Source organism: Electrona antarctica, assembly GCF_951216825.1.
Source record: "Electrona antarctica genome assembly, chromosome: 13".
Lineage (NCBI taxonomy): Eukaryota > Metazoa > Chordata > Actinopteri > Myctophiformes > Myctophidae > Electrona > Electrona antarctica.
The window spans coordinates 49,738,238-49,765,457 of NC_136794.1; the positions used below are offsets into that span (position 1 = coordinate 49,738,238).

The 27,220-nt window shown below is 45.9% G+C and overlaps 1 protein-coding gene across 1 annotated transcript in view; it reads right to left on the bottom strand.

Moving 5' to 3' along the window:
• Positions 1–6,403: 6,403 nt before the first annotated feature.
• The window catches only part of rasgef1ba (RasGEF domain family, member 1Ba), a 124,666-nt gene continuing 103,849 nt past the window's right edge, over positions 6,404–27,220 (bottom strand). Inside the window, exons 5-14 of the mRNA XM_079519051.1 lie at positions 26,615–26,851; positions 25,788–25,862; positions 23,755–23,850; positions 23,265–23,367; positions 17,878–17,957; positions 16,687–16,782; positions 12,784–12,879; positions 11,885–12,014; positions 10,071–10,143; positions 6,404–9,534 (exon numbers count right to left, since the gene is read on the bottom strand). Coding sequence (XP_079375177.1) covers positions 9,510–9,534; positions 10,071–10,143; positions 11,885–12,014; positions 12,784–12,879; positions 16,687–16,782; positions 17,878–17,957; positions 23,265–23,367; positions 23,755–23,850; positions 25,788–25,862; positions 26,615–26,851 — 1,011 coding nt within the window. The 3' untranslated portion in view covers positions 6,404–9,509. The remainder of the gene's footprint in view (positions 9,535–10,070; positions 10,144–11,884; positions 12,015–12,783; positions 12,880–16,686; positions 16,783–17,877; positions 17,958–23,264; positions 23,368–23,754; positions 23,851–25,787; positions 25,863–26,614; positions 26,852–27,220) is intronic.

A 27,220-nucleotide genomic window follows, 5' to 3' on the forward strand; every position in this document is an offset into this window, starting at 1 on the left:
AGTTTCTTGTAGTCATATTGTAGTCCTCCTACGTTACATCCGGGTCCCGTCCGCTTCTCGTCCGCTTCTCCTTAGTAAATACTAAATAGCTACATATGAACGTTATTTTTCAGAAAGGAAGCCATTGAGGTCTTAATGGGTCTTAATGCTTCCAACTCGAGTAGAATGATTAATGTAACTGTAAGTGTAAAGTGTCCACGACAAAGAAAATATATGACGTGGAAGTTTCCTAGAACCCGGAAGTGGCTGACGTCATGGCTTAAATACACAATACAGAACCTGATCTCCAACCTGCCAACGTCCTCAGTGGTCTAGTGGGCTAGTCATCCGTCTTTGAGTCTTAACATCGTAACTTTGCCAGTTCAAGCCCCGTTCGTAATTTTTTTTCCAACACGGACTACTTGTTTTTGTCAGGTTATGACAGGTTTGACATGCATTAGGCTACGGACCCCCATTTAGTGGCATTTCTATCTATGGGACCCCCAGCAACCGACAGGTAGGTAGCTACTGCAGGGGGTCCCCAGACCCCAGCAACCGACAGGTAGGTAGCTACTGCAGGGGGTCCCCAGACCCCAGCAACCGACAGGTAGGTAGCTACTGCAGGGGGTCCCCAGACCCCAGCAACCGACAGGTAGGTACTGCAGGGGGTCCCCAGACCCCCCAGTCTGAGACCCACTAGGGTGACCAGATCCAATCTCACCAGATGTGGGACAAAGAGTGTGTTTGTGTGGGACAATGTGGGACACATGCGGGGTTGTGTCACACGCGTGAATATTGTTAACATGAAAACAAAAATAACATTTCTATTCCTCAATTAGACATTTCTATTCTTCCCCTTCACATACTGTAGCATCACTATGCTTTGCCATCTGTTTCATTCAGTAGCACATAATAGGACTATGATGATAACTATAACAGAAGGAACTACTATGCATTATGCAAATAAAAGAAACTCAACAGAAATGCATTTCAATTAACTATTTACTGGACAATCCAATCTACAAACAATACAACTGGACCATGAACCAACCAACAAATGGCTCTGATTTGATTGTGAAGGCATGAATTACAACCAATAACCAATAAAGAAATGTTTACTTTATCAAAATATCTTCCTCCTAACAAAGCCAACTACTGCAATTTTGAAATTATACAGGCACTACAGGCCTGACAATGGATCAAATAAATTAAAAAAACAGAAATATAATCAAAATTGGTCAGCATTGGAGGCAACTTATATAATAAATGCAATTGTAAACTTAACAAACTTGTCCACCATAGCAGCAGCACAGCATAAGCAGCACAGGCTATGCACTTTTTAGGTTTTGTCTCTCAGTTTTCTCTCAGTTTTCTCCATCACAGCAGCAGCTATAGGCAGGTCTGTCCACACAGCAGGTAATGCACATTCAGCACCATAGAAAGTCTCTGTTTTCTCCACCACAGCAGCTAATGCACATTCAGCACCATAGAAAGTCTCTGTTTTCTCCACCACAGCAGCTAATGCACATTCAGCACCATAGAAAGCACCTGGCAGTGAGTGAAACACAAGAATAGCAGCACATAATTAAAATCTAAAACCAGACAGGCCCAGGCCAGAGCTCACAATAAACTATTCTATTTAAACAATGTTTATCTTACCTTAGATGTTCTTCTTTGGTTTATACTTTCTGCTTGAGCGTGCTGCTTCCAATAAGTCCTTTTGCTTGAGTGCATAGCTGTAGAAGTCCTTACAACTGTATTCAAAGTTGGTCTTGACTTGGATTTCACTCTTGATGAGTTCCACAGAGCAACGGTTCCTCTGGTCACTCCATGCAGCATTCATGAGGGAAAACACTCTCTCTACTGGAGCATTGGTGATGGGGATGCTGAACAGGAAGGATGCAACAGCAGTCAGATTTGGTGTTTTTGTGCCTTTAAGCAACATGGACCACTTCTCCAGAACATGAGCTTTAATCTCCACAACTCCCTGCTGGCGTGGCAGAGTCACACAGTACTCATCATACAGTTCATCCATGTCCAGTTTTCCTCTGATCTGTAGAGCCTCCACCACCTCACTGAGCTGGGAGAATGTGAACCTGCTCTTCAGTGCCAAGCATGCAACATTCTTCTGGTAGTTGTTGTCTGTGAAGTCATACCACTTTTCCAGGTAGTTGAGTGCAACATTGTAGAAGTTGGAAAGATCATTTCTGATTTTTGCTGCCTCTTGGTCTGTGAACTCTTTGAGTAGATCATCGGCCTCCATTCCAAAGTGGGAATCAATTTCTCGTTGTTGGATATTTGTCTTGAGAGTGAACATCATGTCATATAGCTCACAGACGGTCCCATTCTGTCCCTCCAACTGCAGAACAACTACATGGAAGATCTTCAACACCTTATTGAGGAAGGCCAGGTAGACCTGTAGCTCAAGGGGTTCCCCTTCACCATGCTCATCCTTTTTAAGCAGCTGCCACAGTGCTTTTGGGCACTGATTCTCTCCCAGTGACAAAAAGTAGCTCTTGATAGCTGCCCAGCTGTCATGTAGCCTGTTGACAGCAGGCCACAGACTCAACCATCTTGTGGGTACGTTTCTCCCTACAGCATGATACTCCTCCTCCACAAAGGCAAACACTGCTTTCAATGCATCTGTACGGTGTGCAGATACTGAAAAGTGACTATATATTTTGTTCACTACAGAGTCAATGTCAATATTCAGCCTGTCTGCAGCATGCTTTGCACAGTTGTGTACTATGTGAGCCATGCAATTTGCCTTGATGATGCCACTGTTGTCTAACCTTAGCTTCTGGAACACTGAATTATTTTTCCCATAGTTTACACTAGCATTATCAGCACTGTATGATGAAATCATGTCCAGTTGCAGGCCATTTTCTTCTAACTTGCTTGTAATCTGGCGGTGTATGGTAGCAGATGTCTCATCACTATCCTCATAAAAGTCAAGTATCCTGGTTTTCAAACCCAGCTCTGGTGTCCAATATCTCAGTGACAATGGGAAGAGCTTTGTTGTGCCATGATTAGAAGCATCTGAAGCAACTGAAAAGAATGGAGTGTGGGCAGTTTTGTCACATGGGAGTTCATGAACCACTGGTGTTTTTAGCTCTCTCACGCAATTCTCTACACAGGCAGGTGCAAGCACGTCTGTAACTATGGATGCTGCCTTGGTACGTCCACATGACATTTTCTTTGCAATATCACTGTCTGAAAACATGACTGATGCCAGCTTATTGCCACAGTCTTCAGATCGGTATGACTGGGCGTGTTGCACTGTGTGGTAAACACTGGTTATTTCAGCAGCAGTTACCTTATCTGCGTTTGAATCTTGCTTTGGTTTTAAAACAAATGTGTCCATGCACCGTGAAGCCTCCTTTTGAGCAACGCGTTGCTTGTGAGTGTCGCATTGTCTGTGTCGCTTCACGTCATATTCACCTCCGTGTGTCACTGAGAAATTACTTTTACAGACATCACAGAAGACTCTATCAGAATCGCCTTTCACTGGCTTGACCCACGGGTAAATAGTTTCCCAGTCTCTGTTATAGCTGCATTTCCTTTTCTTCGCGGTCTTTGTTTCTTCCCTTTTGTCCTCCTCCATGTTTCTTGTTGTTTCTCGTTTCGCTAATGCTGCTGCTAACTCGTTGTGCGGTGTGTAATGTTGTTGTTTTTTTTTGGTGGGCGTTCACCCCACGCTTTGACCGGCTGTTTGATTGACAGCCATTCCTACCTACCTACACGCACACGCACACACACACACAGCCCGCCCCCCTCCCTCCGCCTCCGCTGCTCACAGCCAGTTGATAAAAGCAAGATTTTAAGCGCACATATGAAAAACTGGAGCCTGTCAATCAGAATGCGGGACAACGTCTCAATTTGCGGGACGCATGAAAAGTCGTTGAAATGCGGGACAATCCCGCACAAATCGGGACATCTGGATCTGGTCACCCGTTATCAGTGGCGTGCACAGATAGACACTAGGGGGTGCTAGAGCCCTTTTGGCAATGTGCCCTTTTGAAAAAAAAAAGAAAAAAAAAACTTTTTTCTCTTTTTTTTTCAAAAATAGCAGATCTACAAGCTCATAGCACGCCACTCGGTGGCGCGCTATGAGCTTGTAGATCTGCTATTTTTAAATAGCTAAAGCATAACATAATGCTAACACCAAAAGGGGTTCCCGCCCAAAATAGATTAAGGCAACCGGCCGGTTCCACGCGCTGCACAAGGTGCCCTTTTTTTAACTTGAGCACCTGCCCCTCTAAATGTCTGTGCACGCCACTGCCCGTTATAGCTCTGGTCCATAGCTTAATCTAATGCGTTGCATTTAGACAGAGCTATGGACCAGAGATAAGACTCACTGTGCTATTGTAGGCTATAGGCATATTGTTATTATAGGTCAGTCGGTCCTAAACACTGAAGTTGGTGCTTTGCATGAAAGTAAGGATAGCACTCAATTAATTGATTCACAATACACTTTTAATTATATTACATGAAGCCCTGTGATTAAACCTTTAGCATTACACTGCAACCACACTGTGGTTAATAATACGTTTTTATTCACAATGGAATGTTACTGTACTAATATATATCATGGAGGTGTAGTCAGCACAGTAGATTCACATTTCAATCGATCTGGGACGTTAAAATTGTGCAAAACTCTGTTCAATGAATTGCCTCTTCTGCTACATTAAACATTACTAAACATTAAACTTGTAGGCTACCTGTTATTGAGACTTCTATAGAGCATGTTGACATGGATAGCTTGGTTAGTAGCATCTCTGTTATAATTAATGCAGTTTGTTAAATGAATAGCCTATTTTATTAGACAAAAATGTAGAACAGTAGTACAAGTACCGTCAAAACAAAATAATTCACATGCAAGTAAAGGCATGGTGTTGCAAAGCACTGGTAGTAAAGTACTATCCAAGCTTCTGGTTCGAAGCCCTACAGCGCTGTGACCTAAGTCCTGCTGTATGTTTACATTAAGTATGAAATGCACTATTTCACTAGAGTGTAAAGACGCTGTGTTCAGATTACCACACCTGAAACCCACTTTATTGTCTACCATACAACAGTAATACATCATCATCATTTATGAGATATAGCAATGGAATGCTAATTGTCATATCGATATTTATAACACCCAGACAGCTCTGTAATTGCACCCTTTACACACAAAACAGTAAACAAACCAACACACAGTTTAAGTGTACACTTGAGTTATGACTGTACTTTTCAAGGTGTATAGCTTTGCTGAAAGCACCTCCCCCGTAAGGAGTACGGACAACCCTCACCTCCACCTCAGCACCTCCCCCGTAAGGAGTACGGACAACCCTCACCTCCACCTCAGCACCTCCCCCGTAAGGAGTACGGACAACCCTCACCTCCACCTCAGCACCTCCCCCGTAAGGAGTACGGACCACCCTCACCTCCACCTCAGCACCTCCCCTGTAAGGAGTACGGACAACCCTCACCTCCACCCCAGCACCTCCCCCGTAAGGAGTACGGACAACCCTCAACCGCCTGAGGACAGGTGTGGGACGTTTGGGTGCAGCCATGCAGAGGTGGTCTCACAGACAGTGTCCACTGTGGGGTCTCACAGACAGTGTCCACTGTGGGGTCTCAGACTGTCCACTGTGGGGTCTCACAGACTGTCCACTGTGGGGTCTCACAGACTGTCCACTGTGCATGTGGGGATCCACTACAGACTGTGGAACACGTGCTGACCTGCTGCCCCAAATACCGGCCATCGAATGGTGATCGTGGCTTAATTGACCGTCCTATGATGACACACTGGACTGGCTTGCTGCAACGGAGCTGAAGGTCTGACATACAGCACGACAGAAGACCATATACAACCACACATATAAATACCACACCCTAAAAAAATTGTTGTTGTTAAATAAATAGTTGAAATTGCATGAGGCATAAATGGAAAATAAGAATCAACCATAATACACTTTGAACATCATCTTGTTATTTTTTATGCTGCTCTTAATCTTCTAATCCTTTCATGTAGGTGTTCCCGGACAGATGGTCCAGTCCCACACATTCCTCCATCCACATCAGAACAGAGAAGATTGTCCACCCATCTCTTCAGCTGGTCCTCCTGGGGTGACAGACTGTCCACCCATCTCCTCAGCTGGTCCTCCTGGGGTGACAGATTGTCCACCCATCTCCTCAGCTGGTCCTCCTGGGGTGACAGATTGTCCACCCATCTGGTCAGCATCAGCCTTTTCACACCATCATGTTAGGCAGCGTGGGATGTGTAGGGCAGTAATTTAAGTAGCCTACATGTCATTAAGTACTGGAATACTTAAGGCCTACTGTAATGGAAATACAATTTCTATTATGTTTTAGGCTATTGATTTATCGATTATTGCGTTATACTATGGTTCACTAAAACAAAGAAACAGTGAGTCCGTAAACTTCTTGGGCATTATTTTATTTAACTTTTAAAACACAACTAATGCATTTATAAACAGTCTTCATCTAATGTCCTTATTTATTTTTGTTTTTTCTTTCTAATGTCCTTATTAAAGTGAAAATACAAAAGGAAACAAACATATTTACATTGAACCAGAACAGCAATCTGTGTTGACGGTTGGGAGGGGAGGGGGGGTATAGGGGCAAGCTGGACATCAGTTAAATCATTTAACTTCATAGTGTTGCTGTTACCCTGAACATTGACCACTTGTAGACTTAAGCAATATTACACTCGAGGGTGTGGGTTAACGTGATTATTGCCACTTCAGTGATGCGGTAAGGAAGGAACGAGACGAACTGAAGTGGCAATAATCACGTTAACCCACACCCTCGAGTGTAATATTGCAATTATACCACAGTTACCCTTAAAACTAAGAGAATCGCTGAAAAAAATATATTTTTTAATGACAGATGTAGTCACTACGACCACAAATGTCCCAAGAAACTAGCTAGCCTAGCCACCGAGTTTGCTAGCGCTCTGGGAGAACAGAGCAGCTGAATTCTTTGTTTTGATTAGGTGGTGAATGGTGCTGGTTTAACCCACGGCTAGAAGGCTGTTTCAACCAATCACATTGCTTCCTCGAAACGACCTGTGGTATAATTTCTATTAGCCCATTTTGGTGTTAGCATTATGTCATGCTTTAGCTATTGAAAAATAGCAGACCTACAAGCTCAGCTTGTAGGTCTGCTATTTTTGAAAAATCGAAGAACCACTGACATAGAAACATAGCTTTTTCAGAAAACTGTCAGGATGTAGAAGACATTTTTAGAATCTGATCTCAGGTCAAAATGGGTTAGTTAAGCGGGCCGTACTTTTCTTTTCTTTCCCAGTTTCACCAAATCTCTAAATCTCCAAAACAATTAGCATAGAACAGAAAATATAGCCTACTAGTATAGAGCCCTGCGGGACTCCGCTCAGCCATATGGGGTTTAAGTGGTTAATAATACCATCTCATACAAAAACCACATATCTGCTGATGTATCATGACTAATTACTAATTGTGTTCTGTACCTATAGTGCAAAATTAAATATATGAATGGAATAAAATAGTAAATATTGGCATGATTGGTGAGAAAAGAAAGGGCGGGAGGGGGAGGGGGGTAAACGACAAAACACAGATTTATAAATAAAACGAGTACAGAAGAGGGGAATAATCTATATAATCTAATATGACAAAACAAACTTAACAGAGAGAACATCGTTCGGCACAGGCGTGTGTGTGACTGTGTGTGTGGTGTGTGTGTGGTGTGTGTGTGCGTGTGTGCATGCGTGTAATCTGCAGCCTTCACCTCTACACTCATTCAACCCTTCTAAACACTCTACTCATTTAAACATTCTCCTACACCATTCACTTCCACACATCGACCACAAGATGGCAGTGCCAGCACACGTCTCTGCAGTGAGAAACAGTCTCTTATCTAGCTAGAGATGGGAAATAAGTTAAATAACCCAGGGGACCCCCAGGGGTCCTTAAGGGGGGTTCCTCATGGGGACCCCCAGGGGTCCTTAAGGGGGGTTCCTCATGGGGGCCCCCAGGGGTCCTTAAGGGGAGGTTCCTCAGGGGGACCCCCAGGGGTCCTTAAGGGGGGTTCCTTAAGGGGGGTATAAGCGTTGTTGTCCACAAATAAACAAGCTGTCTCGGCGTTATTGTCAGGGATGTGTCTCTGTATCGTTGTTTGCGACAGTCAGTCACTCATATATGATAGTCTGTTTCTAGCGAATATGTAACTAATTCAGTAGCAGTAACAATAGCGTTTTCTCTCAGTCAGTTGATTCTTCATATCCATATGAGTGAAACGGCCGGGATGTTTACGTTTCAAACACAGTTCTTATATGAGGCGATCTAAAATCCCACCTATGGGGATTACAATGCAAATAAAAAGTGCATGAACCTGTGGACTTATAGCGCCCTCTACTGATATTGACGTCAGACTTCGGTGCTCTATAGTCCACCACTGATTACCACCGACACACTATCGTCACGCCTCCGTTTTAAGCACAAGGCCAAGAGTCCCTTTGATAAAGAACAAGGGGCTGTTTCCTGATGAGGTTTATCTGCACTTACACACACACGCCGAAAAAAAGAAACATTACATCACATCATGTTTAAAATGCAGCCAGTGCATTTTACATAGCACAAAATATATAGAAGTTCTGCAGAGAAATACAAAGTATGGCCGGCGACCAGTGACACACACGGACCCAAAGACATCTTCATTACATGTAATAAACCAGGAGAAATGCATATATACGAGAAACTACAATAAAAAAGGTTAGCTTTTCATCCAACAGTGTTGTAGCCGTGTGTTTAAGGTTTTGACATTTGAGAGGAGTTTCTCGGTTCTGAGAATGCTGGCATTTTGAGACAGAATCTTTTTTTTTTTTTTGTTTTGTTTTTACCCGTTCGGAATGAGTTAGCTGACCCGCAGCTAACATTTAGCTTCAGTGGATAATACATGTTGAAGACAGCGGAGGAGGAGCCGCGGACACTAAAGCGTTCTCTGACCGTACTCTGAAATAGTTCATCTGAATGCCGCCGTACGACGGTACTGCACATCCTGCAGCGAAAACGGCAGATCTACAAGCTCATCATAAACCGCGTCGCGTCACGTCTGCTTTTTTCCCTGGCATTGGGACACCAATGTGAGCCGACATATATAAATCGGGCCGACAGCTTTTAGGAGAAGAAAAATACCTCCCTTGTTGCTATTTACGGTGATGATGGTCATAGCACTGTTTTCAAGACAAATTCATACAAAGAGATATGAAAGAGAGAAAAAAACAGCTGTCCCAAAATATATAGCACAAAAGAGTTGAGTAGAAAAACTCAGTAGCATCTATAGAAATCTGACACCGTAGGAAGAATGAAATAAAAAATAAACAGTCCTTCCTCTTCAGCCGAAGTAGAGATTGTCGCTTCCCTTTCAAAACGGGGATACTTCATTTGGACAAAGACAACAATGTCTGTCTGTCTGTCTGTGAGCACTCTGCTTGTCAAGAGGATTCAGCATCGCTGCGCTTTCTGTCTTTAACGTTCACCGCGCTACACCCCGCTTAGCAGAGACGACCTGTGGACAGAAGAGATGGCTGTTACCAACAGAAAGAAGTACTCAGATTTAGACCCAAGGACGATTATTCTACAAAGACGACGTTTTCTAAATCCTGACAGTTTTCTGAAAAACCCCTATGTTTCTATGTCAGTGGTGCTCAACCTTTTTCATGTCAAGGACTCCCCGGAATTATCTGTATTCGACTGCGGACCCCCATTAGAAAATATGTAGTTCCAGGGACCTCCCCCAGAAGCAAAGATTTTAGTTAAAAACGTTCTATGGGATTTTTAATGTATGTTTAAATCATTTGCCGGCCAAGTCTGTGGACTTAAGACAGTGAGACAGTGGACGGCCTCACCTTTTAGTTTACAGAAATCAAAGAAACATTTTCAGTATGTGTGTGTGTGTGTGTGTGTGTGTGTGTGTGTGTGTGTGTGTGGTCTGCAGGGCTGACACTGCAGTAAGAGCAGAGACATAAACAGTGATGAATGAATGAATGAATGAACGAACGAACGAACGAACAGACGAACGAACGAACGAACGGGTGTACACACCTCAGAGACTTCCACCTGTCCTTCTCCATGTTGTTCTCAGGGCCTTCACTCTCATAGGACGCCAGACACAGTGCTGTGGGAACGAGAGGAGCACATGACGCAACACTTTAGTTCTCATGTCTCTGCTGTCGGGAGGAAACATCAGAACTCCAAAATGTTCATTTTTCAGGAAATAAAGAAAACCTTATTTTTTTAAGACAAAGCAATACAGCCTCATCAAAGTTGGTGTTGTAACTTTATATATTGTCAATTACTTCCATGAGAGGGAGAGAGGGGGTGGAGTTAGTTGCTTTAGCAGACATTTTGAGGGTCCAATGGAGTTTAAGGGCCGATTCATACTCCTATTTTACCGCTGTTTCGGCGCTGTAGTGCCGAAATGATTTCGGCTCGTCAGAAATTTTCAGTAGCACCGAAGAGCCGACTTTAGGACGGTACCCGCCCCCCCGAACCTCAAATTACGTCACATTGTAGGCTCTACAGAGACGAAACGACTTTTATTCGGCTCTAAAATAGGAGTATGAATCGAAGTATGAAGAGGTTTTGTCCAAAGCACTTTTTACTACTTTCCATTGGTTCAATATTTTCGAAACAACACACAGACGTAAAGGGTGTTCAATAGCACTGATTTATGAAACAACACACAGACGTAAAGGGTGTTCAATAGCACTGATTTATGCCAACAAAAAAAAAGGCGAAAATGTATGCCAACATTAGTCGGTCCGGCTTGTGATGAAAATGAATATCAGATATCTAACTACTGAATCAACCAACTTCCACAGAAGCCAGAGGAGACAATACAATGATTATTGTATTTTTTTTTTATTATTATGATATATTTTTGAAAGTGAAATATCCCCTTAGGCATAGCAGTAACACAATGGAATGGATGACATCACCACATGCAGCAGTGGACGAAGTAAAGTGCAGACCAAACAGACGTGTTATTTCCTTAATCTGTGTGTGTGTGTGTGTGTGTGTGTGTGTGTGTGTGTGTGTGTGTGTGCAAATCAAGACAGGCCAGGCTAATCTGAATGTGATCCTATCTCTCTCTCTCTCTCTTGTCTGAAGAACAGCAGGGTGGAGGTGCAGGCATCTCTCCTCGGTGCTTAATAGCATCAAGAAGATTACACACACACACACACACACACACACACACACACACACACACACCCCCACCCCCATCTGGCCTAGTGCCCCCCCCATACGTTGACTGACGAGGCCCGCCGGCCAATGGCGGCGCTTGGACAAGGATAAAGGGGAGGGTCGGTGTGAGGTCGGTGTGATACTGGTGGGGAGAGGAAAAGGACGGAGTGTGACCCATTTAGACCTGAGGCCAAAATGTCTAAATCATGTTTGGTTTCTATGTCAGTGATGCTCAACCTTTTTCATGTCAAGGACTCCCAGAAATTATATGAAATTGGCCGCCGACACCCCCCCATCGGAAAATATGTTGTTTCAGGGACCCCCCCCAAGAAGCAAAGATTTGAGTTAAAAATGTTCGCTCTGAAAGAATAAGATATATATTATAGCAATTTTCTATTTTAGTTTAGTCTTTAGTCTTTGGAATAAAACGTGTAGATCTGCTATTTTCAGCATGCAACCAAGTGTAAAATGACTTATACTGGATCTCTTGTCCACTAGTCCCTTCCTAACATTGTAGTCTAGTTTTTATTTGTTGACGAAATATATTTAGTCTTAGTTTTAGTCATCATAGCGGAGTTTTTATTTAGTTTCCATTTAGTTTTCATCAGTGGAAAAGGGTAGTCTTTTCGTCTTAGGGTCTTAGTCGATGAAATCAACACTGTTCACCATACCTTTTCCGTCCTCGCTGAACACGGGCGCGGTCAGCAGGTGCTGCAGGATCCTCCGGTCCTTCTCGAACGGACACTCCACCTTCTTCCAGGTCATGAACTCGCTCACCTGCTTGGCCAGCTCCCAGAATTTCTGAAACACGATCGGAGGAGAAGACAAACAAACATCCCAGTCAGTCAGTCAGTGAAGACAACACCAGTCAGTCAACAGGGAAACATACAGCTCTTTAACAGAGACACAATAAAGGGCTTGTTTGTTGAGTCTGTCGGTCGGCTATTACCGCCGAATATATTTATTGCGGAGAGTGGAAAAGGTGACTGGTATAGAGCCCTGAGGAACTCCACTGAACAACGCATGGGGTTTAAGTGGTTAAGAAATGCAATAAAAGGAATGTCCCGATTCGATGAACGGAAACATTTGGGTCCATGGATATATTATTAGTATTGAATTAGGTATTCAGCTTAAGTTCATGGTCCAATGCTGAATACATCTTTAAATATTACATAATGTAAACTAACGCTGAGGAATTTACAGTGTCGACTTATCTAGGCGTATCATTACATAAGACCCCCCCCCCCCCAACCCCCCCCGCTGAGCATTTTTCAGGCAATTAAACGTCAAAAGCCGACTATTGCTCAAGTGGCAAGTCAGTGAATATCAAAAGAATAATGGTGTCAAGAAGGCACTTCCTCAGGAAGGGGGGGGGGGGGGGGGGGGGGGGGGCACGCGCAACAGAATGCAGCCGTTTGCTTTGATTGAATAATTGATTGAACACACGTGTACGATGTACTATGATTTGATTTGGGTGTGTACCTCTAAATAAAGTGTTAAGTGTTGATTACACACCCAAATCAAATCATGGAGGAAATGCCCTGCAGTGTCCAAATCACGTAGGGCTCACCTCAAAGTTGACCAGTCCACTCTGCAGCCGGCTGGTGCAGCCCTCGTTGAGGAAGTAGAGGTCTTTGATCAGGAGGCTGAAGAACGGGATGACGATCTGGGAGACAAAGAGACAGACGGGTTGGTTTCATTGAAAGCACCAATGGTATAATGATGGTATAATGACTGTGGCTCAGGAGGTAGAGCAGGTCGTCCAATGATCCATGGGTCGGCGGTTCGAATCCCGGCTCCTCCTGTCTACATGTCGAAGTGTCCTTTGGCAAGACACTGAACCCCAAATTGCTCCCAATGTGCTGGTTGGTACCTTGCATGGCTTCCGCCGCAATCGGTGTATGAATGTGTGTGTGAATGGGTGAATGTAATGCACCATCTATGTAAAGCGCCTTGGATAAAGGCGCTATATAAATGCACCATTTACCATTTAATGATGGCGCATTACGCATTCACCCAACGCAAGGCGTTACGCATTCACCCAACGCAAGGCGTTACGCATTCACCCAACGCAAGGCGTTACGCATTCACCCAACGCAAGGCAGCGACCAGCGGAGGAAAGAGTACTCAAATGTTTTACTTAAGTAAAAGTATATATACTGCAACGTAGAAGTATTTTACGTTACAAGTAAAAGTCCGGAATTCAAATTTTACTTGAGTTAAAGTACTGAAGTATTGGCGTCAAAATGTACTTAAATAAAGTACCAAAAGTAAAAGTACTCATTGTGCGGAATGTCCCAGTTATTCCCAAGTTTTCAAATGTATAAAAATCTTTTTGAAAATGGCAGAACTACAAGATCACAATGCATCGCGACGCGCACGCACGCACGCACGCACGCACGCACGCACGCACGCACGCACACACGCACACACGCACACACGCACACACACACACACACACACACACATGCAAGACACATACATACACACACACACAGTCGTCTAGTCTAGTCTGCACACAGATAAGCAGTCTCTCCGGAGCCTCCCCAACTGTCCCAACTCTGTCCACAGTAGCCCGGGTGGGTCAGGTCAGTGTGTGAGGGTCAGACAGAGAGGGCCCGGCCGACCGCCGGGCTACAGAATGTCCGGAATGTTCCGTTCATTATCCACAATGTTCTCCTCCTGCGTTCCGTCGGGAACAGATGGACCGAGCAGCTGAAGACATCATGTTCTGTACCGTACCGTAATGGGAACAAGAGTCTTTGTTTTGGACACTTAACTTAAAGCCTAGTTTTGGTGGGACTTACAGAGATAAGGGGCTCCATCTTGCGCCACCCTTATCCCTTAACGAATTTGCCATTTTTTATTATTTTGAAAAACATTTTAAAATAGTTCAACTAGCCGATCTACACCGACACATTGTGAGCTTGTAGATCGGCTATTTGAACTATTTTAAAAGGATTTTTTTAAAAGATCTACAAGCTCACAGTGTGTCACGTCGTGAGCTTGTATAGATGTGCTATTTTTGATGTTATACTGTTTACTATTGAAAAAATAGCAGATGTCACTGGTGGAAGATAAGTTGAAAACTGGTGAAGTGGTTCATTTTGGGGCGGGAACCCCTTTTAGTGTTTTAAGTATTATGTTGTACTTTAAATGGTTTTTTTTGTGGCTTTCGCCTTCATTTTATTTTTTTCATGGAGGGACAGACAGTAGGCTGACAGGAAATGTGGAGAGAGATGGAGAGGAAGACATGCAGTAAAGGCCGCAACGCGCCGCAGCACAAGTCTGCGAGACACGTTGTGAGCTTGTAGATCAGCTATTTCCAGCATGCAACCAAGTGGATCTCTTGTCCACTAGTCCCTTCCTAACATTTTAGTCTAGTTTTTATCTGTTGACGAAATAATATATTTTGTGCTCCATTTTCGTCAGCGCTAAACTCCTTATCCCTAAACTTCTTTGCCTTTTTTTTACTATTTTGCAAAACATTTTTGAATAGTTCAAATGGCCAGTCTACAAGCTCACAACGTGTCAATGTAGATTTTGCTAGTTGAACTATTCAAAAATGTTTTTCAAAATAGTAAAACAAAAGGAAGTTTAGGGATAAGGGGTTTAGCGGTGACGAAAATGGAGTTTCCATGTAGTTTTCGTCAGTGAAAAAAGGTAGTGGAGGAAAACAAACAGTGGCTGCAGCGCTCCATGTCCATGATGAGTGATGACCCACTTCATAACCTGACCTCTCTAGCAGGGCCGAGTTAACATCCTCGTGTCTCCTTGTTATGAAACGTATTTTGTTCCGCTCGCCCCCCCCCCCTCCCACAAACCCAACGAAGGGCCTCTTGTTACGGCATAAACAACACGAGGGGAACTAAACGGGAACGCCACTCGCCGAAGATAACGAGGCCCGAAATGAGCTTCGGTTGCACGGAACGGAAGGCATGTTTTGGTTGCAGGGGCGGGGGGGGTGGGAGGGGGGAGGGTCTCAATGTTTTCTAAGTAAGTCCACATCCCAAATACATACATGAAAGAGGCCTGGAAGGCGTTAGATAGAGATCTCTCAACGCTTTTACTTTACATAACCGTGTTTTTCTTTAACATGCTTATCTTTCTGGTATAGCGGGACAGAGTGGTTTTCGTGTGTGCCGTCGAGGAGGACCGACCGCAGAAATGCGTCACGCAAAATTAAGAAAACACTTGAAAACCGGAACGTTTTGACCACAGATGTTGAGACGTTGTGCAACGTGTTACCGCTTACGTAAATCTGAGGTCACCAGAGCTCACAGACCACGAGATCATTATGTTCTGGAGAACATCTTGTTGTTACCGTCTCCACTGCACAGGAGAACCCAGAGCTCACAGACCACGAGATCATTATGTTCTGGAGAACATCTTGTTGTTACCGTCTCCACTGCACAGGAGAACCCAGAGCTCAGCTAAGAACAACACAACACTAAAAGAGGATGCTATAACTGGTATTGGATTGTATATATATTTTCATGTTACTTAAAAGGTTAGACCTCTATAGATATTAAGACAGTAATCATTGGCCTTTTAATGTCAAGGACCCCCACATTGACACTAATTAGGCTGCGGACCCCCATTTGAAAAAGATATGCCAGGGTCCCCCAACCTCATAAGAGAAGATGTTAACGGCTCTAGCAGTGATTCTCAATCATTTTAATTTCAAGGACCGCCCAGTTTGACATGCATTAGGCTACGGACCCCCATTTAATGGCATTTCTATCTCTGGGACCCGAATTTGTTATTGTAAAATCAATGTTAATTTAACTCTGAGAGTTTACAAATTTAATTTGTACTCTCAGAGTTACAGACCCATAAGAGTCCATTTGTTTCCAAACTATCATTTAGCTGGGTCCCCCCTGGAACTCCCTCAAGGACCCCTGGGGGTCCCCAGACCCCCTGGAACTCCCTCAAGGACCCCTGGGGGAACCACTGGACTAGAGTGTATGTTCAGGTCAGGTCAGGATACCCATTGTATCCAATCAGGAGAAGACCTCAGAACTCATAATAACAAACAGGACAAACAGGTGAAACTGGAAGTGGTGAAACGGGGCTGTTGTTTCTCAGAGTAATCTAGTAAGAGAGAGAGTGGAGACACTAGCGTTGACTCCCATTGGAACAATGGAATGAGGAAGTGCTCATTCTATCTCAATGGGATAGTTCCAATGTTTGGAACTATAGCCCATAGGCACCCCGCTTTGTCTCAATGGGATAGTTCCAATGTGTGGAACTATAGCCCATAGCGCCCCGCTTTGCAACGAGATCAAAGCGTGTCGCCAACTCTCTTACTATTCCACTCGGGTTTTCTTCTCATCTTCTCTGTACTGCTGCTGGCCGTCAGCGAGGGGGGGAGGGGGAGAGGGGGGAGGGGGGGTCTCCTCACCTTCTCTCTACTGCTATTGGCCGTCAGCGAGGGGGGGAGGGGGAGAGGGGGGAGGGGGGGTCTCCTCACCTTCTCTCTACTGCTATTGGCCGTCAGCGAGCGTTGCGTGGCTCCCCTCAGTGATGTCCTGTAGTTGTAGAAGTTGCTGGAAGGATCCATCTGGTGCTGCAGAAACAAGAGAAGAAGAAGGTTGACATTTCGTCTGAAGGGAAGCTCCGCTTGGCTTCACATCTTCAGAGAGAGGGGGGTGGGGGGGGGGGGGGGGGGTTGGATCTATCGCGTCATAAACTATGCAAGTGGATTCCTACGGGAGTCATGAATATTCATATGCAAGACTACTGCTAACAGTGTCATTATGAGTCATCTGACAGACGCCCGAGCTCTATTCTACCCCCCCAGCGCACGCACGCACGCACGCACGCACGCACGCACGCACGCACGCACACACGCACGCACGCACGCACAGTCACACACACACGCGCACACACACAGCTTGAATGAAAGTACAATCGATGCCTTTGGGCTGAACCCTTGTGTTTTTCTACGAAGAGAAGCAACGATTAATGCGTTTCACTTCCATGAACAGACAAAGAAGACTATTATTGTTGCCCTAATTTATAGACATCTCTGTTGATGAGAGCAGAACTCCAAGCTAAGTTAGACTTGACTTGACTTGACTTGACCCCCCCCCCCCCCCCCCAAATATGTGGTGGGGGGTACCGACCAACAGGTTGAGAACCATTGGGCAACATATTTTCACGTGACAGCCTTGGTGAGGTGGGGGGGGGTCTTTGCAGCGCTCCGCTGCTGCGCGCCTGGCTGGGACTTCCTTCCACAGGTGCTGCTGAGGGGGAGCTGTGTTTGATCCTATAAACCCACGGGTGGATTTCACCATCTGCGCTAATAGCAGCCCTTGGGATGATGCCGCCTCCCCCTTTTTCCCCTCACTGTATATGTATTTTTTCTTTTCCCCTTTTTACCTCCTTTATGGTGATTTCCTGTTTTTGGCTATATACAGTAGAAGTGTCTATTTGTACGTCTCTAAATGTTTTGATGAATTGAACAAGGTGGACCCTCATGTAAACAAGTGTAATGCTTTATGGTGTCTTTGTATCGAGTTGTGCTTGAAATGTACTGTAATTCTGCAAACTTACTGTTAATAAATACTTCAATCAATGAATCAATGAATCAATCAATCAATCAATCAATCAATCAAACACACACCTTTTGAACCCCATCAAACCTCACGCAGATTCTTACCTCCAGGATGTCGAACTTGGCGGTCTTGACCTTGGCCCAGGTCTTCTTTAGTCGAGACACCGGACTCATGTTCATCCCGGCTGCAAGGGAGCGAAAGAGACAAGCGACAAACGTTAGACGAGACAGAAGACATTTGTGGACACACAATTCTTTATTATGTTCACGTCGGTACAAATGGAACCAAATGTCAATTTGGTTCCTTTTATCACTCTCAAGAGTTAAAGCCAGTGAGACAAGATGCTTCACTCTCTCAACACCGCTGTTGATCCGTAAGATGCTTCACTCTCTCAACACCGCTGTTGATCCGTAAGATGCTTCACTCTCTCAACACCGCTGTTGATCCGTAAGATGCTTCACTCTCTCAACACCGCTGTTGATCCGTATTATGTTTCCTTTATTTCAAGATGCTTCACTCTCTCAACACCGCTGTTGATCCGTATTATGTTTCCTTTATTTCCCTGACTGAATTATGCCTCCAACCTTTTCCCCTTTAGGGAGAAAAACGTTTCCCAATGAGAAACAGAAGATATTGGCAGTGGTCGGCTTACAAAAGGTAAACAAAACAACACTTTGGACCTAACAAAATGAATAAAAACCATTATTTCACAATCACAATATAGGCTATTTTTGAATATTCTTATCTATCTTTGGACACGCAATTGTATTTCTATTATTTGCCTAAGTGTTCTTTCTTCTGTTTTCAGATGTCCTTCATAAGGTGTTTATTATGATGTTTATTATGATGTTCATAAGGTGTTCATTATGATGTCTGAATGCTTTTGAATTGCCTTGTTATTGAAACGGTTCCTACAAAACAGATACATTAGCCTCGCCTCGCTTTTATTTCATCATTATGACCTTTAAATTGACACATGAACATGGCATTAATTTAGTCTCATCCAGCCAGATGCACCCCCCCCCCCCCCCCCCCCCCCCCCACCATTCCCGAGCTTCAGTCGTCGTCCCCCCTCCCTGTCACTGTCAGTTAGAAGCAGCGAGGGAAAGGCAAGAGGGAACAATGGAGTTTACCACTTTAAAACCTAACATGTTCCTAGTAAGAAATGACCTGTACTTGGACCCCCTTTTTTCCCCCCCAGTCCACACCAAATCTCTTTCCCAAAACAATAGCAGATCTACAAGCTAACAATGCGTCGCAAGGCAACGTGTTGTGAACTTGTGGATCTGCAATTCTTTGACACATCTTCCCCCCCAGAGCGCACACGCACACACACACACGCACGCACAGCTAGCTTCCCCTCCAAAACCTCTGCTTCCCATATGCGTTGACAGTCGGTACCAGAGCAGAACTCTCTCTGCACGCGCACGAGCACACGCACGCACACACACACACACACACACACACACACACACACACGCACACGCACACACACCACGCAAGTAAACAAAAGGCAAAAGTATGCTCCCTCTACAGAACAGCGAGCCAGCGCGCAAACCCGGTGAACCTCTTCGCGGTCCGTTTCGGGAGCCAAACTTTCCTCGCTGTAGCCACACCGTTTCTGCATGACTTACAGTCTTACAGTCTTACAGTCTTACCCACATCCATTCTGCATGACTTACAGTCTTACAGTCTTACAGTCTTACCCACATCCATTCTGCATGACTTACAGTCTTACAGTCTTACCCACATCCATTCTGTCAGTCTTACTCACATCCATTCTGTCAGTCTTACCCACATCCATTCTGTCAGTCTTACTCACATCCATTCTGTCAGTCTTACTCACATCCATTCTGTCAGTCTTACCCACATCCATTCTGTCAGTCTTACTCACATCCATTCTGTCAGTCTTACTCACATCCATTCTGTCAGTCTTACCCACATCCATTCTGTCAGTCTTACCCACATCCATTCTGTCAGTCTTACCCACATCCATTCTGTCAGTCTTACTCACATCCATTCTGTCAGTCTTACTCACATCCATTCTGTCAGTCTTACCCACATCCATTCTGTCAGTCTTACTCACATCCATTCTGTCAGTCTTACCCACATCCATTCTGTCAGTCTTACTCACATCCATTCTGTCAGTCTTACTCACATCCATTCTGTCAGTCTTACTCACATCCATTCTGTCAGTCTTACTCACATCCATTCTGTCAGTCTTACTCACATCCATTATGTCAGTCTTACTCACATCCATTATGTCAGTCTTACCCACATCCATTATGTCAGTCTTACCCACATCCATTCTGTCAGTCTTACCCACATCCATTCTGTCAGTCTTACTCACATCCATTCTGTCAGTCTTACTCACATCCATTCTGTCAGTCTTACTCACATCCATTCTGTCAGTCTTACTCACATCCATTCTGTCAGTCTTACTCACATCCATTATGTCAGTCTTACTCACATCCATTCTGTCAGTCTTACCCACATCCATTATGTCAGTCTTACTCACATCCATTCTGTCAGTCTTACCCACATCCATTCTGTCAGTCTTACCCACATCCATTATGTCAGTCTTACTCACATCCATTCTGTCAGTCTTACCCACATCCATTCTGTCAGTCTTACCCACATCCATTCTGTCAGTCTTACCCACATCCATTCTGTCAGTCTTACCCACATCCATTCTGTCAGTCTTACAGTCTTACCCACAATATAACCTCATTGTCAGCTCTGTGGCAGTGGCCGGCAAACTGTGTTCTTCTGGATCGGACTATTGTCTCCGTATATTAGATTAGTCCATGGGTGGCTCTTCCAAGAGAGATTTTGCACGATTATTACGAGTATAAGGAGGCCGTTTGATCACCAGAAGGAACATAGAGCCCTCCATCTAGTGATTAAATGTTGACTAATTGCACTTTGAACTCCTGAGAGTTACGGATAAATGAACACATGATTTGACTGTACTATCTTTTCGCGCCTGTATTTCCCCAGTGGGGTCAATAAAAAAAAAGGTCTCAACTTATATCTTATCATCCCTGTGTAGCTAGCTATGCAAATGCTGAGCGAGGGAGCGTGGCGTCTCATTGGGGACAAAATGTCTACCGTCTCCTAGACGGGTGTTTGGTGGCAGGGCTCGTTATGCCTTAACCCATTCTGGGCGGGAACCCCTTCTGGTGTTTTATAGCATTATGTTATACTTTAGCTATTGAAAAATAGCAGATCTACAAAGCTCGTAGCACGGCAACGAGTGCCGCGCTATGAGCTTGTAGGTCTGCTATTTCTTTTAAATCGTGAAAATGTGGCGCAAAATCTTTGAATATATATTCTTTAAGAGGGAACGTTTTTAACTCAAATCTTTGGTTCTGGGGGAGGTCTGGAACGACATATTTTCAGATGGAGGTCGGTGGCCAATTACATATAACTTTTGGGGTCCTTGACATGAAACATTGAGCACCACTGACATAGAAACATAGGCCTAATTGCGTTAATGTGGGACGCCCCGCCCGGTGCTTCCATTCCTTAATGTGGGACGCCCCGCCCGGTGCTTCCATTCCTTAATGTGGGACGCCCCGCCCGGTGCTTCCATTCCTTAATGTGGGACGCCCCGCCCGGTGCTTCCATTCCTTAATGTGGGACGCCCCGCCCGGTGCTTCCATTCCTTAATGTGGGACGCCCCGCCCGGTGCTTCCATTCCTTAATGTGGGACGCCCCGCCCGGTGCTTCCATTCCTTAATGTGGGACGCCCCGCCCGGTGCTTCCATTCCTTAATGTGGGACGCCCCGCCCGGTGCTTCCATTCCTTAATGTGGGACGCCCCGCCCGGTGCTTCCATTCCTTAATGTGGGACGCCCCGCCCGGTGCTTCCATTCCTTAATGTGGGACGCCCCGCCCGGTGCTTCCATTCCTTAATGTGGGACGCCCCGCCCGGTGCTTCCATTCCTTAATGTGGGACGCCCCGCCCGGTGCTTCCATTCCTTAATGTGGGACGCCCCGCCCGGTGCTTCCATTCCTTAATGTGGGACGCCCCGCCCGGTGCTTCCATTCCTTAATGTGGGACGCCCCGCCCGGTGCTTCCATTCCCACATGAACAACAACTCGCCCCTGTCCCGTCCCGTCCCGTCGACACGGGGACATCTTATTAAGGGGCGACCGGAGCAGACACCGGAGGTCAGGCGTAATGGGGACACAGGAGGCTCTTTTCCCCTCGTCTGCATTTGGTCCAACTTTAATCAGCACTAATATGGCATCTTCCCACAACAACACTTCCCCCAGAGTGGGCCTCCCTCCTCTTTGCCTGCATGTGTGTGTGCGTGCGTGCGTGCGTGCGTGTGCGTGCGTGCGTGCGTGTGTGTGTGCGTGCGTGTGTGTCTCTCTCGCCCTCTGTGCCTCCCTCTCTCTCTCCCTCTGCCCCTGGGGACAACGCCGGGCACAGAAAGGACAGGACAGCTGGCACTCCGATATAGTCATCCACCCTCCGTCACACCACCAGATCCCTCCTCTTCAGCCCCTCCCCCACCGCTTCCCGAAAACGCTCTCTCTATCCGTCTTTAATAGCCCCCCCCCTACCCCCCCCACCCCCCACCTCCCCCTCCTCCCTCCAACTCTCTCTCTGGCCACAGATGACCATCTGCCCAGGCCTGGATGAGTTGTTGTTTGTCCCTTCCCCCCATCCCCCCTCCCCCCGGTGCCGTAGGGCTGATAAGCCTGACCAGATGCACTCTTCCCCTGGCCACTTAGACCTGGACATCTCCCGGTTGAATCCCGTCAGCTGAACCCAAACCAAACCCCTTGACAAAAAGTAAATAAATCTCTAAACTTGAACTGCTGGTTGAAGATCGGCTATATTCCGTACCAACGTGGCTTCAGTCGACGAGGCTGCTCGACATCACAAAATGAATTCATGAATTAATTTCATGATGTTCAGCTGGTTTCCAATGAACCGAACCAAACGGCGCAGAAAGCGGACACAGAGACCCCGTTTCCACCGTTCATGTTTAGTTTTGTCTTGACAGTAGACACTGTGACCCCATTTCCACCGGTTGGTTCCCAATGGGAACCGGTTCAGTTCTTTTTGGTTCTTAGTCCATGAGCCAGAGCTCCAACATTGGTGGGAAAAACTATACCCTATATTAAATTGTTTATAGGATCAATACAAGTAAATTAATACATGATAACCCTTCCACAGTAGTAGCTTTTTCATATTTTCTTCTATTATTTTCCTACATAATGCCTCATTTGCATAATTTTAAAATGTAAAATTTGTAATACAATAAATCATTGTGTTCGTGTAAGTAATCAATTGGGGGGAAGTTTCATGGTGATAACAATCTAATATAGGTATGGTTTTGTCCACTCAATTCATAATTAAAGTTCATAATATTGTGGAGCTCTGGCTCATGGACTAAGAACCAAAAAGAACTGAACCGGTTCCCACTGGGAACCAACCGGTGGAAAAGGGGTCAGAGTGGGACAGTATCACTTACAGATGATGGCCATGAGGGAGTTGAAGTTCCCGATGTTGAAGCACTCGCGGGCCACGTCGATGTAGAACTCCATGACCCGGGCTCTGTGCTTCTTCTTGACGGGCTGTTGGGGGGGAGGGGGGGGTGGGGGGGGGGGGGGGGGGGGGGGGGTAATAATTTAATGAATCGTCCTTCATATTTACAGTGTAAAATGCAGACATTTTTACTGTTGACCTGGATCTAATCTATGTCACACACACGTCACGTGTACAGATTGGCTTTTTGCCAAGTGCTTGAAAACTGCCTGGACTACATCTGCTACTTCTCTACTATAGAGGGTATATATATATGCGCGTGACGTCATCATCAAACCCGGAAGTTATGCAGGAACGCCTACTGAGAGGCAAAAAACTACTTTTCTGTCCTTGACAGCCCAAACATCCACACAGAAAGGTCTGATTGATCTTTTACTATTGTTTTTACACGATATACTGGACAGGTTTTGTCTCACCACGCAGATCTCCGTGGCCACCATGAAGCTCAGCCTGTTGAACCAGTCCACATACGCGTCCAGGTTGCTGGCCTTCTTGTGGTCGCTGAAGCAACTCTGGAAAAGAACCAACGCGTTGCCGTTAAATACAAACACCACAATGTACAATAAATACAAACACCACAATGTACACTGAACTACAAATGTTGAAATTTTACACTTTATATTGTAAAATCAATGTTAATTTAACTCTGAGAGTGTACAAATGGAATCAAATGGACCCTCGGGTCCATTTGTACACTCTCAGAGTTACAGACCCATAAGGGTCCATTTGGTTCCAAACTAATTTAGCTGGGGACACCTTGGAATTGCCGAAAGGACCCCTGGAGGTCCCCGGAGTCCCGGAACCCCCTTTGGGGACCACTGTGGTACACAAATCACCTGTGGATGTCAGGTTCAGCTTACTGAGGCTGACATCATGGAATGGAATGGAATAGAATGGAATGGAATGCATTTCACTCTCGCGGCTGGTCATCCCAGGACAAAGCACATGGACGGTGGTCAGCGGCGCTCATGATGCGACTCAATAAAAGCCACCGCTGGCTTCACGGGGGGCGGGGGGGGGGGGGGGGGTAGGGTACAATTCACTTCACACAGTGAACGACGGCCGCTCGTCTCGTCCTTTGTGTTCGTTCCAATTCCTCGCATTCCTGCTGCCTTACGCCTCTCTCTCTCTGTCTCTCTCTCTCTCTCTCTCTCTCTGTCTCTCTCTCTCTCTCTATCTCTCTCTCTCTCTGTCTCTATCTCTCTGTCTGTCTCTCTCTCTCTGTCTGTCTGTCTCTCTCTCTCCCCCCATACAGGCAGTGTTCGCGCCATGTGCTCACCTCTCAACCCCACCCCCCATGTCTGTGTCACACACACACACACACACACACACACACACACACACACACACACACACACACACACACACACACACACACACACACACACACACACACACACACACACACACACACACACACACACACACACACACACACACACACACACACACACACACACACCTTTGGATTGTGGTGGATGTAATGGGTGGGGGGGGCGGGTAGGAAGCGAAGTGGCCTGAGGCACAAAAGACAAGCCCCCCCCCCCCCCCCCCCCTGCTTCACAATAAAATAAAATAACAAACCTTGTTGCTGAGCAGCAGAACACGCACGCACGCACGCACGCACACACACACCTGCTCAACTGGTTGCTAGGAGATTAGGCCTGATGCAGGGGAAATGGCTCGTTGACGTGTGTGTGTGTGTGTGTGTGTGTGTGTGTGTGTGTGTGTGTGTGTGTGTGTGTGTGTGTGTGTGTGTCTGGGATGGATCGACTGTCTCCTAAGACAGTGTCCTTACGCTGACCCACAGGAGTCTACAGTCTAGAGCTGCTGCCCAGAGTCTGGGGAGGAAATGTGGGCCATCCTGCCCTCCCAAAAAAGACCTAGACGTGAGACCTAGACGTCAGGTCTGAGGGCAGCCTGGCCAGACGACGGCATCACAGGACAAGCCTTCAGCCCATGTATGGGCTGAGGACAATTCTACAAATGTCTTCTAAAGCTGCACACACAGAGAATTATAGGATCTACAAGCTCACAATGCATCGCAGGCGACGCACAATTGTGAGCTTCAGAGCTTGTAGAGCGGCTATTTTGGGTGTGCGGTACCGCCGCCACGCAACTAAGTCGAAGTATAGGCACAATGGAAACTAAAATGAGAACCTGCAGAGATTCATTAATTTCGAGTGGAGAGCTTCACTGCATGCTGAATGCTGAGTGAAGAGAACTGACGCCTCGGCACGCGACGTCTTGCCGCGACGCCTCCGACACGGACGCCTCGGCACGCGGCGGCTTGCCGCGACGCCTCCGACACGGACGCCTCGGCACGCGGCGGCCTGCCGCGACGCCTACGACACGGACGACCGTCCGTCCGTGTCCTAATTTAGACAGTATTTATGCAGCGGATGTATATTTATTCAGAGGAAGAGAACAAACATGGAGACGTTTATACCTTGTCGTTGTCCAGCGGGTCCTTCTGGACGAAGGCCTGGACGAACTCCTCAGGACCGATGTAGCTGAGTCTCTCCTGAGGGAAGGAAGGACATCACAGGGTTAATATACGGCATGTTCCTTCCATGGAGAGCAGTGGTGGAGAGGAACTAAGGACATTACTGTAGTACAATATTGAGGTATTTTTAATGTGGAGTATTTAAAATGTTCAACACTAGCATGTCTGAAGTCAAATCAGACAGAAGTAGCATGTGCTTAAATTCATATTTAGAATTTTTTTCAGATGTCAAAAAGTTCTGTGATGATGGAATGATGATGGTCATGGAAGGGGAACCATCTGAAAGCTTCATGGGCAGAAAGATAATTAACTTCAAAATCTAAAAAAAAAAAACATTCAAAATGACCTCTCAGACATGCTAGTGTTAGGGATGGTGATGTCATTTATTTTTTGGGTTTTCCAACCTTGAACCTTTAACATTTAGTAGATGTTCTGTGGTCTGGGGTTTTCTGGCTCAAACAAGTGCTTTGGTTTTCCTGCTGACTGTGATGTCACAGCCTGAAAATCCCATATATGTCAATGTGATTTGCCAGCAGATGTCACTGTTTTCACTGTTTTGCCTGTTTTCACTGTGGCTCAAAAGGCTTCAGAACACACAGATAAAACCCCAGACCACAGAAAATCCACTGAAGTGTAATTGAGGTCGTAAAACCTAAAACAAAAAAAATAAAAATAAAAATAAATGAAAATTAATGTCATGAAACCTTTAACTTGTATTACCCTCTACCCCTCCCCTCCCCTCCCCTCCTCTCCTCTCTCCCCCCCCTCACCAGTTCTATGTGTGTGAGCTGCTGGGCCACGGTGAACGGGTCGTTGCAGATGGACAGCAGGTCTCTGTGTCCGGCGGAGGAGGACGCCGCCCCCTGGTGGTGGGGCTTGGCCTTCAGCGAGGCCAGGCGCTCGGCGGCCGCCGCGCTGATCTTCACCAGCGCCTCCTCGTACTGGCCGAGCACGGTCAGCCTCCGCATGAGACCCTGGCTCAGCTGGCCCACCGCCTTACGGTACACCTGGAGAGGAGAGAGAGGGGAGAGTTAGACCCTGGCTCAGCTGGCCCACCGCCTTACGGTACACCTGGAGAGGAGAGAGAGGGGAGAGTTAGACCCTGGCTCAGCTGGCCCACCGCCTTACGGTACACCTGGAGAGAGATGGGGGAAGGAGAGTCTATTTTAAAGGAGATTTCAGTGATTTGGAAAAGACCCCTGGTCCGTCCCAGTAACAAGATTAGTCCGTAGGCCGGGTGAGATATCGCATATGTGGTATCATTTTGTTCGTACGTCTGACATATACCATTTATATCAGATATAGGGGCCAAAAACACGTAATCAGCTGCCATTTTGACATTGCCATCACATCATTTCATAAATGTAGCAATACAA